This window comes from Aethina tumida, chromosome 3 (genome assembly GCF_024364675.1).
Source record: "Aethina tumida isolate Nest 87 chromosome 3, icAetTumi1.1, whole genome shotgun sequence".
NCBI lineage: Eukaryota > Metazoa > Arthropoda > Insecta > Coleoptera > Nitidulidae > Aethina > Aethina tumida.
The window spans coordinates 29,882,315-29,902,163 of NC_065437.1; the positions used below are offsets into that span (position 1 = coordinate 29,882,315).

At 29.2% G+C, this 19,849-nt stretch overlaps 2 protein-coding genes across 2 annotated transcripts in view; both read left to right on the forward strand.

The window, feature by feature from the left end:
- Positions 1-311: 311 nt before the first annotated feature.
- LOC109600742 (m7GpppN-mRNA hydrolase) lies at positions 312-4,359 on the forward strand. The gene is made up of 3 exons (XM_020016920.2): positions 312-528; positions 583-742; positions 1,549-4,359. Exons 1-3 carry the CDS (start codon positions 452-454, stop codon positions 2,329-2,331), a joined length of 1,020 nt encoding a protein of 339 aa, XP_019872479.1. The 5' UTR covers positions 312-451; the 3' UTR covers positions 2,332-4,359.
- Positions 4,360-4,926: 567 nt separating this feature from the next.
- Positions 4,927-19,849, forward strand: part of LOC109600752 (tyrosine-protein phosphatase non-receptor type 9) — a 48,779-nt gene continuing 33,856 nt past the window's right edge. The window contains exons 1-3 of the mRNA XM_020016931.2: positions 4,927-5,066; positions 17,942-18,163; positions 18,762-18,992. Coding sequence (XP_019872490.2) covers positions 5,034-5,066; positions 17,942-18,163; positions 18,762-18,992 — 486 coding nt within the window. The 5' untranslated portion in view covers positions 4,927-5,033. The remainder of the gene's footprint in view (positions 5,067-17,941; positions 18,164-18,761; positions 18,993-19,849) is intronic.

A 19,849-nucleotide genomic window follows, 5' to 3' on the forward strand; every position in this document is an offset into this window, starting at 1 on the left:
TTAATTTTGAATATGATTTATTCCCGAAAACACTAAATAACTTTTTTTGATAAGTAGAAGTGTGTTTTTATAATTAATTTCCGTTCAAAATAAAGTAAATAAAGCAAGTGTATTATTTCTTTGTTGTACCATAGTTATTTGGCACATATTGTAGTCGAAAAACAAACATCTCTGATTCATTTCAAAATTGGACATATCTGTTGTTTAAATTAGGCGCCTTTAAACGTCATGCCCCCTCTATAAATCCGATAACTTTTCATTGCCGGATACGTTGACTGTTTGATTCGCATTATGTTGGCCAGCCTGGCAATTTCACAACAATCAACAAATATGTCGGACGAGAAATTAAAAAATAAAACGCAAAAGCCTACAAGTTTATTATACACGTAGTTTTTAAGGTTTAAAGGTGTTTCTCTCTTTTAAATACATGTGATTCGTTGGTGATAAAATAATGACTGATCCGGAAGATACTCAACTGAGAACGGTGGAACATTCGATTCCAATTGATATTCTCAATGACCTCTTGACGTAAGTCTTTCATCTTTAAAAAATCAACTCAAGTTAAATATACATTTATCGTAGGAGATTTTTGATTTTCGTGCCAGAATCCGCTAAGAAAGACTTAATACGCATTTGCTTCCAAATTGAAGCTGCCCATTGGTTCTACTTGGACTTTTATGTAAACAATGATCCTCAATTGAAAACATGCACCATCTATGAGTTTGCTGCACATGTATTCCAGGTATCTAACTATGCATTTAATTATGCAACAGTAGTAATTTGAGGTTGTCTCATAATAACTTGAATGTTAGATCACATATGCAGAGGCATCTTAGTCCCTAGGTACACAAGTTTAGGGCAGTTTTTTGTAAAATATACTGAAAATTGTCTTCCCTCTTTAAACCAGTGACTTTGAGGCCTTCATTAAACCTGGGGCCCTGTGTTCATGCTCCATGTATCCTTACGGGTAATGCTTACATGAGTACTTTTCATGCAAAACTAGATGGATCCATAAAGTAATTTCAGTGGTATAGGTCTGATTTTGTTTAAACATGGTATGACTTTCTTGTTTTTAATGTACTTATTATAAAAAAAGTGTAGTGTAAAAAAATATTTTTTGTCAATAAATACACCTGCAAGAATATTATTTCAAAGATTTTATTACACAAAAATATACTCAGAAACAAAATTTACATGTAAAATTTTATACAGGATATATTAGATTTAGTAGTATTGTGATAAACATAATTGATAAAATCCAGTTAAAATATTCGTATTTTGTTAAAAAGTGGACACTCCTGATCTGAAGAATTTATTCATAGAAAATTAATAGTTAATTAATAGTTTGAATTTTCATTGGTAATAAGTAGTTATATCAGATGTAATTTGCATATAATTTTTAATGCTAACATTTATTCCTGTAACCTTGATAGTCATGATATCTAATAAATAAATATCAACAAACTGTTACAGGAATTAATAGTAAAGTAACATAATACTAAAATAAAGTGTTAAAAGACCAGTTATAATTGCTAATTTCTTTTGAAGCATATACCATACCTGCAAAAGGAGATACCCAAACTTCCAGAAATATTGGCTAATTGGAAGGAGTACAAGCAAAGTGTGCCCACATATGGGGCAATAATACTATCAGAGGGCATGACTCATGTCCTTCTTGTCCAGAGTTACTGGGCAAAATCTTCTTGGGGTTTTCCTAAAGGCAAGGTAAATGAAGAAGAGGATCCGGCCCATTGCGCCGCAAGAGAAGTGTTAGAAGAAACGGGTTTTGACATTTCCAACCTCATCGATCCAAACGAGTTTTTAGAATCCGTTATAAACGATCAGTTGGTTCGTTTGTACATCGTAAGAAATGTACCCATGTCGACCAAGTTTCAACCAAAAACTCGTTGCGAGATCAAGGCATGTTCGTGGTTTGCTATCGGCGATTTGCCGAACAACAAGAAAGACGCCACGCCAAAACTAAAAATAGGCGTCAGTCCGAACGCATTCTTCATGGTACTGCCGTTCGTTAAACGTATCAAAGCACTGTGCAACAGTGGCAGCATCACCAAACGACAACGGCACAAGTCGGCCAGCATAAGCGAGGGTGAGTATAGCACGGCCAAAAATAAAACGAACAATGTCAAGAATGGTAAGTGCGAAACTGATGAAGTCAAGCATAACAAAAAGCGACAGGACAAGAACAACAGCAGACAATACACGAAGAGACAACTGTTTCCCGAAAAGGACCGGACTGCCGCCGAATTTTGCGCACCTTCTTGGTTAAATTTTAAGTTTGATAAAACCGCGATCATGGAGTGCATGCCGTAATTAATGCTGCGGCGCGTTTTAAACTCCTGTACAAATCATCGTTTTGCAATATTTTGTAATTGTGATTCTAATGCACCAAGTAATTTACAATGGCACACGACAATACCGTATTGGTAGCAATAGTTACCATATTAATATATACAAATTAAGTAGAAACTTCTTAAACCATTTTTATTTTATATTTTTACATTTTATATATCCACGTACTTTTTTATTTTATGTTATACACATTTAAGCAATTTTATCTATTGTAAAGTTGTGAATTAATTGGTGGATTGTTATTGTCATTTTTGACATTAAAACGAACCGTACAAGTTTTATCACTGACATCATTTGTCGACTTGGAAGACTTGCGATTATTATTTAAAAAAGCAGTCTTCCTAATGTTCGCATACGTAATACCAACGAATGTTGGCTTTGAACATTTCTTGAACGTTTACTATTGTTAATTGTATATTTTTTTAAAATGTTTTTTATTATGTTTTTCCCCAATTTCTAGTCTCTACCTGGAATATTTGCCATCTAAAATTGGTTGATTTTGTGATATAGGTTTGATTAAAGATGCAGACATGTTTTTAGTGCGTCTTAAGCTAGAATTAATATTAATTTTGAACTGTTTTGAAGAAATAAGAATGATTTATGTTCTAAACGTTTTTAATTTTTGACGTAATTTCTTTTTATTTTTTTCTCGCAATTGTTTAATAGAGCACACGTAATAAGTTTACCAAATTGGAAATTTAAGGTGTAAGACACGTTGCATTTAAAAATAATCCTTTAATTTAAACCTCAATTTTTTTTAAATTTTAACAATTTTCTTTGTTTCTGTTTCAATGTTGTTACTTATTCAAATTGCAACTTGCTTAGTCCTTTACTAATTTAATGTTTATTGCTTGTTTTAATTCTTAAAAACTAGTCTGCATATTGTCATCTCATTTATGTAGAGATTTGAAGGAAATATAATATTTGTATTTGTCCTTCATGACCAGCATCATCATAAATTGTTAATATTATTTACACACAATTTCTAAATGAAATTTAAATATTTGCTTCAGATCAGCGTAACATTATTACTATTTTTAATATTGTTGTGATTAAATTTTAAAAATATGAACTTCATGCTTCATGATATTTATTATAAAAAATTCGATATCAGTTGGTGTTAAAATATGTTTATAAAATTTAAGTGCAACAATTTCTATATCTTGTAACAGGTTTTATTTTATATACAAAAAGTCATTGGCTAATTATATTTGTAGCTTTAATGTATACAGTAAACTTTATATTTTTTATTTTATTTGCGAGGATTCTATATTTTCTTTGTATCCTCCCAATGTGAAAAATATATGTGCACAAATAATAAAATGCAAAATATACTACAACGCATAATTAATATTTGTGAACATATTACTTTTATTAAACATTATTGTCACGGATTTGCTTTATTTGAGCAGTGGTAGGGGTAATATACAGTCACCTGAAACTAGTACGTACCATGTAACATGTTCCTAATTTGTTTTGTTAAAGTTCCAGCATTGTGCGAAAAATTTTAATATTAGCAATTTATAAGTTTGAACAAAATTTTCCTCCTAAATGTGGTAGAAAAAATATCGGCTTTATGTCACTGATGCTTTAAAAAAGTAGGAGGATTCTGGGGTGAATGTGACCACATACAGAAAAATACTGTTGACATATCAGTATTTTTATTTTTTTATTTACAACTATACAATATGTTATTTTTTTGTTTGTGGACACATATAAATAATAACTTAAAACAGCATATTTTAATAAAACGGTTGCATAATTGCAATGCTGAATAATATTTAATTCAAAACAGACTATAATTTCATTTTGAAAAATTCTAGTATCACCAATTTCATCATGGTAGCTGTTTTAAGTTATTAGGACAGTTAATTTTATTTAACATGTAGGTAAAATAAGGCTGACTATGTATAAGAAATCTCATCCTATTTATTTACATGTATTAAGTTCAAAATTTGTTCATGATTGAAATAAATTTTATTAAAATTATCTACATTTTATTTACCGTTTATTGCTTGTTAATACAATAATGATTTAATAGAGTTTACCTCAATTTTTTATTGTTCACTGTGGATTCATGTTGTGGAAAGTTTGGAGGATCTAAACTACTTCGATTCAGAATATACATATTATAAAAAAGTAATTTCGTTCGCAATTTTGTAAATTACGTGGCAATTAAATTTCTATACGAATTGCGTCAAAGCGCATTAATTGCATCAAACCTTGAACTTTAAAAAAGTGTCGTAGATGTAATTCTATAGAGAAAAGTAAGTATTATTCAAAGACGCATGACTTGGTTTTCCTTAAATGTTTTACAAATATGTGGAATTAATAAAAGGAAAAAACAATTACATATTGAGATAAACATGTTATCATCAAATCAAATATAACATAATTCCTGTTTTATCTGAACTTGATTGAAATTGCTGATGGCAAACATACTTAAGTTATGATATGTAATAATTGCAATTAATAATTCCAACAAATCTACAAAACAAATTACCCGTCACATGTTTCCCATACAAACATAACAGCGGCTTCGAAATAATCCGAATCTGTGGTTCCATTGTGAACGCGGCTTTCCGTAGATCCGCGAGGCATGTTCCCGTCTTTCTTCAGTTTTGTTTGGTGTGCTGTGGAGTGTGTATGTTAGTGGATTCATCATGGCTGCTACATTAACAGTGGAACAAGAAAATGTAAGTGGCTTTTCTGCATTGCAATTCATCGCTTTACGACTTAACAACACTGTTTTAAGTGAGATTAATCACGGTGTTTGTTCTGACGTCCGTTATCGCTTTGTTTTCATTCATGTTTTCTCGTTTTTGAACAGTTGGCTTTTATATTATCAATGAAAATAATGTTCACTGCCTACGCAGTTTTGTTGGTTTTAACGCGATTTTCATGTGATATTTAACGATTGGTGTTTAATTGCACGCTATAATATTCATTTTTAATTGACAACCTGTAGATGTTTATTGTAAACAATGAAAAAAATGCATTTTTCCCGTTCGTTCATGTTAAAAGTCAGATCAAGTTCCATACGTAGTAACAGTCAAGAAATTGTACATCATAACTAAGTTCAGATATACTTATTATGTTATTAAAGTTTGTGTGAACGAAAACTTTAAAATAAATTCTGTAACATAACCTCCAAAACACGCACATTCATGTTTACTTAATTTTCATTACACGTCATGTATTTACGTGTGTATTTTGTGTAAAATTTAATAAGTAAACGATATTTTATAGGTCAATTTTTATTTCAACATCGTAAAATTCACTAGTGATTTAAAAAGAATTATTGACCATTATCGATTTGAGGTCAATAAACTTTTGAAACAATGTACGAATGCTTGAATAGGAATATTATCGTTTATGACTATAATATTATCAGGTTGAGCTTCTAATATAACAAATTATTTAGAACTTTGATGTTTTATTGAATTGCCAATATCGAATCGTGTTGTTTCCCGGTATATCCTTAAATATTGTTATATCAGGTTATCTCTCGAAACCATATTAGAATTCTTTTAAAAGTGTTTATATTTTTAATGATGACAAAATAACATTATTATCGTTTATTATCATCGTATAGTATAAAGATAACATAAACTTGATACACTTACATATATTAATTTATAATTAACAACAAAAATAATTGAAATTTTATATATTACTCATTAATATACGTATTATATTAATATGTAAAAAGACTAAATACTTGATAAAATCATTTCGTAGTATACAAAACCACTTTTACGATAAGAGAATTAAGATTATTATTTCGATTCAAGTAAAATGAAGAATATAATCAGAAATATGATACATGTTAAAAAAACAGAACTCAACAATCACAAATCAAAATATGAAAATTCTTCCAGCATAAAGGACAAATTCATAATCGGCAATTTTCCACTCCATCTAACCGAAATAATCCTTTACATGTGACTGGGGATTTTCATTTAGACTTTCCGGATTACGATGTACAGTTTATAATACAAAATTTAAAGTGGTGTCAGAGAAATAGAGCACACAATATATTTATTGTTATTAGAAATGGCCAGCTCTAATTAAAAAAAATATTTTATATTTTATTTAACGTAATAATAAAATATTCTTTCTACGGTAATTCATTTGGTATTTAAGGGACTCACCTAATGTGATCGTCTAAAAGAGTGATTTTAGGAATTTTTTTCAAAGAAAACTACTGCATCAAATATTTTAAAATTTGGAGGATACATTTGTGTATAATATACAATGAAATTTTCAAAGGAAAAAAAAACTTTAAGCAAAAAACACACTTCTAAGTTATTAAATAAAAAAGGTCTTCCATTGTTGCAGTGATTTCGGAATTTACTGTAGCTAAATTCAAAATTCCCTAATTTGTGTCGAATTTTGACCGAAAATTTGATGATCTTTGGCCTTCCAAAATTACCTTCTTTAAGCAATTGACAGCGAAATATATACAAAATAAATTTAAAAAAATTTAAGCTATCGCATGTTTTCTTTTTCGAGTTACAACTGCAGCAAATTTGAAAAATGTAGTTTCGAAAAAAAAAACGCGTTTAAAGATGAAATGATTAATTTCATTGAAATGAATAGAGAAATGCTATATTTAGAGAAAATCTGATATTCCAGTTCTACATAATTCACTCCAAATGGGCTTCTTCGAGATGATCGACCCTCTTTCAAGGCAGCTCATTAGTTTAACTCGTTATTCCGATACCCAAAAGGCGCATCACAACCACTAAATGTCTATTTATTTCAAAAGCATTGTCGAGCCCGGAATTGAAATACATCTTTCACACATTTTTGAGTTTTGCAAATCATTAAATTGCTAATCGCATAAAAAAACGAAACAAACCGAATAATGCAATATCCGTGAGTTGGAGCAATCAAAAGATTTTCATCATTACAGCTCGAATAATAACACTGGTAGGCCCCATAGTAAACGTAACTTTCTAACTGTTGAGCAGCTACTATTTAGAAGGTTGTAACTTAAAAGCTATTTAAGATATTTATTTGAAATTTTAGTGTCTTATTTTGGAAGATATAGACTATCGAAATATACAAAAATGGGGGTACGCCCCTTAAATCAAAATAAACTACTACTTAAATCATAAACATTAAATAAATTACAAATAATTTAAAAAAATATTTTGTACACTTTGTTCGTATAATCAACGAGACATCAGCAACGGTAGTTTTTGGTGCTTTAATCGAAATTTCATGTGGATCCATAAGTGAGCAATAGGATTTAGATATGGACAATCGAGGAACACAATGTGATTATCTTTTGACCAATTTTTAACAACATAAAAATAAATCTAATTGGTAAACTATTGTTGGTACATCTTTCATGATTTCTATACATGAAATGATTTATTTTACCAATAATTTTATATACGATTCTAATAAAAGGAACCTTAAACCACATCGTGTTTCATATTTTTTAGTGCATCTAGAGACTCTATACTCTTGAACTTGAATTCATCTCTCCAAAGTACTCTTAATATATTTTTGTGCCGTGTTCAATGATTCCTTAACTGAAATACATCCTATAAATTTTAATATAAAACAAATATTCTATAAAACTAAAGTGACATAAATTTTTTAATGCTTACTGATATTTAAATACAGTTAAGTATAGTACTAAAATGTATTTAAAATGATATCCGCATATTTCATTTGTGCCATTAATCACTTGTGACCTTTTGTATTTTTTATTTTAACAGTATTAACGTGCAAAAGTCGGCAATGCGAAAATATTACGAAAGCTATTTATGCATATTAATGCCCCGCATGTCCGATAACGAAGCATATGCATATCGTTGAACACAAAAAACATAATTTTTTCGCGAAAAGCCGTGATAAAAGTTACGTTGTACCTGGAGTATTTACAAAACGCTTGAAATAGAACATGCTTGATATTGCAAGTTTACAAGTCTATTAATTATGAACACATTCGAGTAATTTTACTGTTAAATTTCAATTCAAAGAAATATTTACTCTATCAAACCTTTCGAAACCACAACCAAATAGTTAATGCGTATGGTTATTTGTTTACTTATGTCATCATTCAATTGTGTCATTTTTTTGCTAGAAATAACTGCTCATCTCTGTACATTTTAAATAAAAGATTGACGTGAGGTTTTATTTATAAAACTTCTACGGTAATACTAGTCGCACAAGTGTAACCACAATTATTATAATCGTCCCTCATCTGCGGAGAATGCATTTGTGCATATACAATGGAAGCGTTCCTCCAATTGTGAAATACATTTTCCGCTGCAATGTGGGTCAATGTTATTTATTATAAGAGTAAAATTGCTGTTTGATGCCTGAGTTTGCATTACGGCGAATTGCTTAACCTACGTCAGGGTTCTTCAAACAAACGATCTGGTGCTCCGTTACTTGATAATATCAAGTTGATATAAACCGTGGAATTTTCGTATTAAAAACAAGTATGTGGTAGAAGTTTTCAATGTTTATTGCGTGAAACGTTCATATTAATTAATATGTTAGTTTGGTGTATTAAAGAAGTTTCCTGTTCGGTTACTGCATTATTATTTTATCTTTGTTTGAAAACATCAAATGTCGTTTGGTAAAAATGAAATTAATTCATTTATTAAAAATTTTCGAAATTTTCGATTAAAAAATGTTCCACTAGCTGTCAGACACTCTGTGATGATTGCAATTTAATTTTAAGCACAAATAACAGTTGCTTTTACTGTTGAATATGTGAATTTGTCGTGTTAAAACTTGCTTGCCATTATTTACATATGTTTGACTCATTTACAATTAGGTGATTCTGATCTGATTCACCTAATTCTTCTTATTTACTCAGTTTACTTGAAAATAATGTGCAATTGTGGTTTAACAAGATTCACTACAATTCCAAGTTAAGTACTACTTTATAAACTTAAAAACATTTTGATTTTGTTTTTTTCTAATTTTAAAATTTTCATTTTTTGTTATTTGAAAGATTATTTTATGATTTTAAAAGAACTGTGTGTTACAAACTCAATATGAATTTTTAACCACAATTTTCAAATACATACAGGTAATTATATTTATTTTCCTATGTTTGAATTTTTTGTTTGCATAATATTTACCCGGAATGTATTTTAATGGACAAAATTTGTGTTAAATCCTGAAATGAAAGTATATTAATAAATTTTAATATACAAAAAATATTCTATAAAACTAAAGTGATATAATTTTTTTTCTTTTTATTTTATTTATTATTTGACCAAAAAACTAATAAATTAATATATTTCATTTTTTGTTATGTTTAAATATTTTTTATTATTTTAAAAGAATAGCGTTTTTGAATCTCAATATAAACTTTTTAACACCACTTTCATTGACAGACATTTAATTATATTAATTGTTCTATAAATGTATACTTTATATAATATTTTACAATTTTTAATATTTTTTATAATATTTTACAATTTTTAATATTTTTTGTATTTAATAAATGAATTTAATCTAATAAATTGTGTGAAATTAAATTAATAATTTCAAGTTTTTATCAGATAAATAAAATAAACCTTCTTGATTTTTATTTTATTTTTGATTATTTGATTTTTGATTTTTTTATGATTTTAAAATAATTATGTTTGTTTTACATGTAAGTAAAATAACTCATTTTGATCTTTAATATCCCATAATTATTTGAACATTTTTATAGTTTTAAATGAATTATGAAGACCACAATTTCCAAGCACTATTTTTGTAACTTTTAATTTTCTATAATTTTTTATATGTTTCATTATTTTATGGTTTTAAATGTATTGTAAACACCATGTTCATTGAGTTATATATAAATTAATTTGTTTTGTAAATTTTTAAATACCATTCATTATTTTTATTTTTACATAATATTTCTCAATGTTAAATTTTATATTTTTAAAACAAAAAAACTATAAATTGTATTAGTGAATTAATTTTCTTAAATACTTTATAAAATGAACAACATTTTCAAACATCTTTTTCTTTGATGAATAAAGTAAATTGTATTTGTAATAAAATTTTTGTATATCCAGATTTTTGCTTTTTAATTTCATACTACCTTGAAATTTCCATTATTTTTATATTTAACTAATTTTTATAATGATTAAGCGAAATGTGTTAAGTATTAAGATTTCAAAACTATTTTCATTAACATAAAAGCATATAAGTTGTATTAGTGAATTTCTTTTTATACTCTTTGTAATTTTAATTTTTAAATAATATTTTATATCGTTTACTATATTCTCTATTTAATTCGTAATGTTGAATTAATTTTAAAAAAGACGAAAGATAGATCTTCAATCGAGCAATCTTAGAAGTTATTTTGTCAATAAATTATCTGTCTAAATACCGTTCTGTATAATGAATTTGATAGTCAAATCTCGGTAAAATCTATTTCCTCTCATGACATCGCAGTGTATCAGGCAAATAGATAAAGTGATCCACCAGATGGTCTGCATGCAAACTGAACGTGGTGACGCACCGTCCAACGGGTTTTATCTTCTATAACTCATTGTACTTTTTTAAAAGGGTTTTCACAAAGACTGATTCGTTTGTTGGTGTGCGCTTCCTAAGAATCGACGAATTAATTTACACACGAAACAGTTACCAAATAATTATCGGAGGTATTCTATGATTGTCCTTTTGTGTAGTCTTCCGGCATATGGCGTGCATCTCTTTGTAATTCTAAGTGCATATTTCTGGCATTGAAGACGAATCTATCAACATCTTATTGAATTTATGTTCTTAGTGCTAAACACATTCGCTTTAATTTATCCATCCCATAATGATGATAAATTGGTCCTGTAATAATTATTAAACATCACCTGAAAAGTCTATTTATACCCCAGCCAACGTCGAGTCGTGATTTGTAACCGTTGGTTACGGTGGAAACGGCGCTAGGGATGCAGATTTTAGCGGAGTAGTTATTAAAAGAGTTTGGCGGCATAGGTTGTCGTACGTGGTAACGGAAGTCATTTTCAGTGTTAGCGTCTCTACCGGAAGCTTCTATTTATGTCCCTCATTATTGCTCGTAAAAATAAACACCGTAAATTGAAAACAACCCGCACGAAATATCGCTCTTACGGTAAAATACGATTTATGTTTCTGGGTTGTCAATTCCATAGAATAAATAAGCAATATTTGTTTAATTCTGTGTCAATTCTAACACGACGTAATTTACATAATTGTATGAAATTATGGAGAACTACGGTCACTTAATGTGATATCACATTAATTAGATTAGAATATAACATTTGATTATGATTATTCTAAGATTTATAAGGATAAAATTTATAATTTTATTGACAGAATATTAATGGATGATATTAATAAATTATGCCACTTACAATAGGAAGCCACCTACAGATAATAAAATTCGCTTTCAATTAAGCTATTTTAAGACAATTTGAATTGTTATCAATATATATCCAGTTAAGATCAATTGATGGTCAAGGGTAGTATAATGATATTTTTTATGTGAGTACTATTAACATGAAATGGTTAAATGAATGAACTAATATAGATTCTATATATTTTGCTTTCAATTAAACATCTAATTTCCAGTTGTTATCAGTATACTACTGTGTCCAGAAAATACCCGGAATCTATCTATTTAAACCACTCTTGGTTTTGTACGATACAAAAAATGAGTACAAAGAAGGCAGGCAACGCGCTGAAGACGATTATCGATCAATTGATGAGCAACACGTCAGTCAAATCAAGGAATTGGTGCTTGCAAACCGTCGAATAACATTAAGAGACCTTTTTAATGATGTTGGCATATCAAAAGGATCAGTCAATCCTATTTTTAAGGGTGCTTTAGGCCTCAGACGGGTCAAACCTCGATTGGTAACGAAAATACCAGATTTATTAAGAGAGTTTTCAGCTAAATATGCCAAATATATATATATATATATATATATATATATATATATATATATATATATATATATATAATTATATAATTCCAGAACTTCCGTTTCGTCTGATTTAGCTCCGTGCGACTTTTGGTTATTTGCTAAATTTAAAGACCACTCCGGGAACATCGTTTTGCGTGGATTGAAGATATAAAAGGCGATTCGAAGATGGTGTTGAAGACCATTCATGACAATGACTATTTGGAGTGCTTCGAGAACTTGAAAAAAACGTTGGAAAAAGTGTATTGTAATGGATGGAGAGTACATTGAAGGCGATGAGATAGATTTGGAAGAATAAATAAGATTTTTCATCTTATAAAAAGATTCCGGGTATTTTTTGGACACAGTAGAATATCCAGTTAAAAACTATCGGTGGACATATTTGTTCACAGTATTAGTAACTTGGAATATCAACAAATGATATAATATTTGAAAGGAAGGAAATTCTATGACGAATATATACCCTGAATTATATATAAATATTTGATAACTTAAAGCTGTTATAAAATTTTTTTTTTAATGAGCTTTTGCACAATTTAAATTTTTTCATATTTATGCATAAATTCTATTTCTTTTGTTTTCAATTAAACATGGTATTTCTAGACAATTTGGATTTGGTTATATAAAATCACTTATAAAATAGATTTTTTAAGAACAAAAATTTGATAAAGATTGTAGAAAGTGTGAAACATACAATTTCATTGATAAAGCTTTGAAAAGTATTAAGCCATTTACACTACGAAGTTACGTACGTATATGTTAGAATATGTATATTTTGCTTTCATTGAATATGCTAGTTCTAGACAATTTGAATTGTTATCAATATGCATCCATTTAAGATCAATTGGTGGTCAAGTTTACTGTGCTGATATTTCTCATTGACAGTGTTAGTTACTTAAGGTATGAATAAATTACACAATATCTCCTTAATACTTATACTGAAGAAACTTCTGTGAGTAATGAATCATTTAAAATCAATTATGAAATTTAATTCTTAATACTATTAAAATTAATACTAAAAATATTTTTGACTACAATTGTTTAAAAATGTATATATCTGTATTTTTATTATTAAAACAAATTATTAAATTAATAATATACGTACAGGCATTTTTGACAGCTTGAATTGTTATTAATATGCATGCATATTTCTCACTGCCAGTTTTATTAACTCGGAATGCGTGAATAAATGAGCCAACATCTATCTAATATTTAAACGGAAGGAAATTCTATGACGAACACTTGTCCTGAATAAATAACCATTTGGAACCGATATGTAAAATAGAAAGCTATATGACACAATATATTTACTATGAAGACAACATTAGCAATTCTGCAATTTTACCGGAGGACCGGAAATTGTTAAAATACGCACTATATGCGAATGTTTCCATGTGTACATATAACTTGAGTAATAGTTTTCTACGTAATGGTTGGCATGATTGGATTCACATAAACGTTTTCTAGTTAAATGCTAACAATTTTAAACCACAATAGTTTATACATTCGCAATTTTTAAAATTGCTTGTCGCCATTGGCGTAGTCTTGTCCCAATTATTATTTAATGTTAACAATTTTATTAATACGGTTTTATAAATTTGGCAACGTGATAACTAAGATGAGGTGGAAAATATGGCGGGTCGTCCGTCTACGGCGCAACGCTTAAAAAATTATTGTAGAACGGGTCATTGCACCTGGGAGATTTGTTTGAAGTCTCTACTTTGAAAGGTTTCCTTTAGCTGGTAATCTTTTGCTGTCTACAAGGAGCAAAACGACGCAAAATGGGATTTTAAATTAGACGTGTAACGCAAAACCGTGGAGGGTTTTTCTTGATTCAGGCAAAAAATTGACGAAACGTTTCGAATTACTCTTATCGTAACTGTAGCGTTACACATTTTTTTATAATATAGAAGTAAGTTTATTTTATAAAGCTTAAAAATAAGTTTGATAAGTCGAATGAAATTGGTGGGCCAAAGCGTCAGAAATAAAATAGATTATATTTTTTTAAACATCATGAAAGGAAAAAAGAAATTGTCAATTTTCTCTTATTAACCTCTGTAGAGGTTTGATGTAAAAACTATATAAAATATGGAAGATGTACACTATTGCTCATATGTAGAGTAACAAATTAAAAAACAATCATTTTATTAAAAGTACAATTCTAATTTGAATTAATTTTATAATTATTAAGTGTCTAAACATTTCGTACTGATATCTTTTATATAGTTTTTTATTTCGAGCTGGGTTCATAAGTAAAGCAACCGAATCGTATATTCAATACGGTTGATTTTATAATTTATTTCAGTATCCGACATCGCTCTTTAAAGCTAAAAATGCCTAGAGGAGTCCATTTATCGATTCAAATTAAAAAACAAAGAGTACGTGTAATGTCTTGGTAGCACAAATTCTAAATCTTAATCCATTGAATGAAAATTAGGATGAAATTGATTGGAAAATCGAACAATTATATTAAAAAGCTACTGAAATCAATGAAAGAAAGGTGTTTAGAAGAAAAATTGATATTTCTGACATGCTGTTGGTATTGGCTTCCTAACTATTATCTTACAAACTTATTTGATAACATTGAAGTCTTCGTAAGTGGAACTTTTCCCTGTCTAATAATAATGGTTATCGAAGTTTGACAGTACTCTAAGTAACACACTATGGGTATTCATTTTGTTGAAACCGTCCGTTATGTCTTCAGCATAAATGTCTCATTATGTTATGCTTGTGATTACTGTACATATTATCTAAATGCGATTTTAAACAATGATTTCATACCATACAATACAATAAGTTGTATGTCGTTTGTTAAAGAACAGACCAATAATGCTGAATTTTTGCCAGACAATTGCTTGGTTTGTGATTCATAACTCCACCTGTATGTATTGATTTTATGGAAGATAACGCATACTGTCACAAAGTAAACTATTTTATTTATGGCATCTGCTCTGACTAGCATAATAAACGCTTATCCCAATGAATATGCACAATGTGAACACGTGAGACTCCCAAAGATGGATCGTATATTAATAATTAATTGATTATAATTCAGTGTCTTGGCGGATATTTTTGCACAGCAATTACTTTATCCAGGAAATTTAGCGTGGGAGTGATGTGTCTATTATCGAATTTTATTTGAGGTATTCTGGGAAATTCTCAATACAGAGATAAAATGAAGGTTAGAGCCGTGGCAGAGAGTGGTGGGCGTTAATTGAATTGAAGTTTTAGTATCGTGACATTTTCCAAATAGCAAAGGCCATCATCAAAGTATTTGAGCAATAGCGACATAAAACATGTGGCGTAAGGACTTACGGAGAGTTTCCAACTCTGATATTGTATACGGATCGTTTTCAAACTTGTAATTTTAATCAATTATGCAGAAACGAATAAAATTCCCATGTTTTGCATGACTACACCTCTGAGATTTACTGTATGCATTACAATACTCCTGAGAATTGAAACCTGGCTGTTGAGTAAAAATTCACAAACCCGGTCTTTGATTTTTCGTGTTGAATCTGTGAAAAGAAAAACTGTAGTAGCGTTAGTAATGAAGACGTAATTACGTCTAGAGGTGCACTCACTTTAATTACGACAATTAAATGTTTTATTATACATTTCCTTTATTGCGCCAGTGAACAGGCTGTCGTTTACAATAAACAGTTATGCAACTCAGAGTACAACATTCGACATCAATATCTAAATGCAAATTAACACCAGTTAATTAGAGGTGATAGGGTTTGTGAACCGCATTTGTTGCAGCGAAAATGCACTTAAATTGTGTTTTCTGTCGAAAGAAATCTTCAAACCTATGATCATTAATTTTAATGGTTTCAAAAATAATTTAATAGGATTGTGGTTATGATTTGATTAGTGTGAAGTTCCAATTTTCATTATTGATTTGAACAGTTATTAATTCGTATATCCTGGTACGAAATAATCGATTCTATTTATACACAGCATCGTTTCTACAGTTACGTATCAAAACAACGATTTCTTAGAGTCCTAATGAGATTAACATTATTTCTATTATTAAGCGTTTAAAGCCCATAATGAATGGTATTACATTTACGATAATAGTAATAATAGTTTCGAACGGGCCAGATCCAAATCTGCCTACCATAATACGTTGTTCTGTGGTTTCAGTTTTGTTTTTACATATTGCCATCCAGTAACGGTACCTATTTGTCCAAAAACTCTGATATGGAGTTGAACGGTCTGTTACATTTTTAGATTTATATCTGTTGCGTTTCTAATAGTTTAACGCTTATATAATTATTATATGACTGTGATCAATCTAATATAAAAAAAAGTATTTTTTTCGTTTTGTTTTACATATTTTCCGACAGTCAAGCATTAAGAATCATAGAAAACATGATAAAAATTCTTCCCTTATTTGAATATATACAGGGTTCTTTAATGATAGCAATAATTACTGATTTCTCAGGTAAGTTTACTAAATTCTGTATCATTAAAATTATGATCAATGTGCAAGAATATTATATATGTTCAATTTGGTCAGTAAAAAAAATGGTTTAAAATAAGTTTATGATTGTTGCTAATCCAGCTCCTATTGAAGAAATCAAACGTCTTCTTCAAACCTGCCTTCTCCCGTTTTCTTTGTCACGGAAACTACCGTCACCATGGGCAAAATAATATTATAATCGTTTTGTATAGTCAGTAAGAAAAGAGTTCGAAGTAAGAACATGAATGTGGCTATTCCTGATTTTTAAAAACAAGCAGAGTTATGTTTCCTCTTCTACACATAAATCTCTTTTTAATATAAAACTATGAAAACTTTTGACATTAGTAACTCTGTATTTCAATATCGTATCATCATTTTTCCACTATCTTTCTAAATTATGAAGATAGTATATACGAAGACCTTCAGACTCATAAATTGATATAGAATGATGACATATTTGTATGGAAATTAAATGATAATATGGACGATTGATTGTCATTTTCTCATTATATTTGTGCATATTCATGCAATAATAACACTGATTTGCAAGGTGGATTTTCTAAATTCTACTGAATTTTTTTGTCATTGAAGTTACCACTGTGTTCAAGATAATAATATTACAAACGTTCAGTTTGGTCTGTAAGAAAAAATTTCGACATGTACGTCGCTGAGTCATTAAGAGTAAGTCAGCAGTAAGACTTTATACATTCACATTAGCATTTCAATATGTTATAACAGTTTTCCCTAAGCTGTTTTTCCAAATATATTGAAGTCCTAACTTAGCTCAATGTAATAACATGACAAATTTGAGCAGAATTTAGATTTCTTGGATTATGCGTATAATGTGTCAAATTATTGCTATTCAGTTAGATGTACGAGGAACTAATTATAAAAAGTGCAAACAAAAATTTTCTTCATGAAGATTAACTGGGATTAATTTACACATACTATAATATTTGAATCCAGATAGGAAGACTTATTGTATGTTATATCTATATACTATAAGTCATGTTGTTAAATATATATTTTTTTGTTTGTTTTTTGTGATTCTAAATGGTACGGAAGTAAGATGAAAAAAACATTAAATTTCTCCTTTACTTCATTCCCAAAATTAGTGCAATCACTGAATTTTCTGTTAATGTATCTGATAATAATTTTTTCGTTGTTGCAGGTGAAAAAGGACTTCATAGACAAAGTGCACGCCAAATTTCGGAAACGGCTCGACGATTCGACGGCCGTGCGATTTTTGTACGCGCGAAAGTTCGACGTTTCGCGGGCCCTCGCTCTCTACGAACAGCACTACCACACCAGGCAGCGCGAACGTCTGGACAAGTTCGACCCCCAAAGGGATCCGCTGCAGAGCGAATTGAAGACGGGGAAATTCACTATATTGGTAAGTGGTTGTGGGTGAAGGACACACAACTACACAAAAACTTTTGCCCCACAAACTATTTCTAACTTACTATGTTAAGCATTTTTTTAGAAAATGCGTTTGGTGGAGTTGAACAAAATTGAGTTATTAACTATTTATAAATAACAGACAGCAATTTGTGAATGGAATAAGTTATTAATGACAGGAGATCAATAACCTTTAATGGTAGCACCAAAACTAAACGTAATTAAATGAAATTTACTATTAATTGTCCAATTTTCACTCGAAGATTATAATTTAACTCTGAGGTAAATTTTGTTAAATGGAACCAGGAGTTAATGAGTTTAAATTTTAATGAGCGCAATACTAATGTAATAGGAAGCCGTTTAAGTGATTTAATTACCAACTTCCACTTACTGAAATTATTTTGAACACTTTTAAGACAATTTTAGACCATTAATTCAAGATTTGATTAAAAAAAATAATGCGATAATTATATTCTAAAAATTATAATTTTAAATTAAGTAATTATCAGGGGAAATCTTTTTGTTAAAAATGTACACTTCGTTTTCTTAAAACTGGAATATTTTAATTTTGATAATTTTTTTAATTGTTTCAGCCTAAAAGAGACAACGGCGAGGCCGCCATTGCTGTTTTCACCGCTCACAAGCACATACCGCAGAACAGCTCGCATCAAACTACTCTACAGGGTGTTGTTTATCAACTGGACGTGGCCTTAGAAGATCCTACCACACAGAAAAACGGGATCGTTTTTATATACGACATGTCTAATTCTAAGTACTCCAATTTTGACTACGATCTGTCCCAGAAGATTTTAACACTTCTAAAGGTATTTACTTTATATTTTTTATGACTTGTAGCTTGAATTGGGACCATAAATGCAATTGTGTATTAATACCATTCACATTATATCAATTCGGAGAATTAGCTGGTGTTTTGCACCTGGGGAATTTTATGTTCATTGATAAAATTTACTCGGTTCCCTGAACCGCTTGCTTCCACATAATTCTAAAAATATACTTCTAAAAGGTAGAGTTCGTTTTAATTTTAATCGTTAATAGGAACGATTTATAATGGACGGATTTTAAGTTAAATAATAATAGTATTAAATACACATAAATCTGACAAATTGAGTTGCATATAACATTTTACTAATTTATACTAAATATTAAACTGGTCGTTAAAAATTAAATTTCTTGGAAATTTTTTGGTAAAATCATTTTTTTAAATATCTTATTAAATAGTAATTATTAAATATTTATATATATTTTTTGACGTTTTATTTTCAGTGATAAATTTCAATTAATAGCTTCATGAAAAAGGGAAAGAGTAAAATGATTCGTCATTTGAACTCATGTTTTAATTTTTTGTCTTTTTTTTTTACGTCTAAGAGCAGTATAATTATTTTTTGTTTTAGAATTTTATTTATTTGGATTCTAAAATTATTTATATTTCTAATAAAATTGTATTTTTCAGAAAAATTTCTAAAAAATATGATTTCATCAAAAAATTAACTTAATAAAGTTTTAACAACCAGTCAAGTAAATATACATACTTGGATTTCACTCAAGTCAGCATCAGGGGCTATGTCAAAGGTTCCAAAGAAAATACAAGTGGTCCACGACGTCTTTAAAATTCTGACTAAGGTGTTATTCTATTTTGTAAATCTTGGAGGTTTCTAGGTTT

What these genes read in the sequence shown, in the direction of transcription:
- LOC109600742 (XM_020016920.2), top strand. Translation starts at nt 452, where the DNA reads ATGACTGATCCGGAAGATACTCAACTGAGAACGGTGGAACATTCGATT. An exon ending in ATTCTCAATGACCTCTTGAC is followed by an intron (nt 529 to 582) that starts GTAAGTCTTTCA and finishes CATTTATCGTAG; the next exon opens with GAGATTTTTGATTTTCGTGC. An exon ending in TTGCTGCACATGTATTCCAG is followed by an intron (nt 743 to 1,548) that starts GTATCTAACTAT and finishes TTTCTTTTGAAG; the next exon opens with CATATACCATACCTGCAAAA.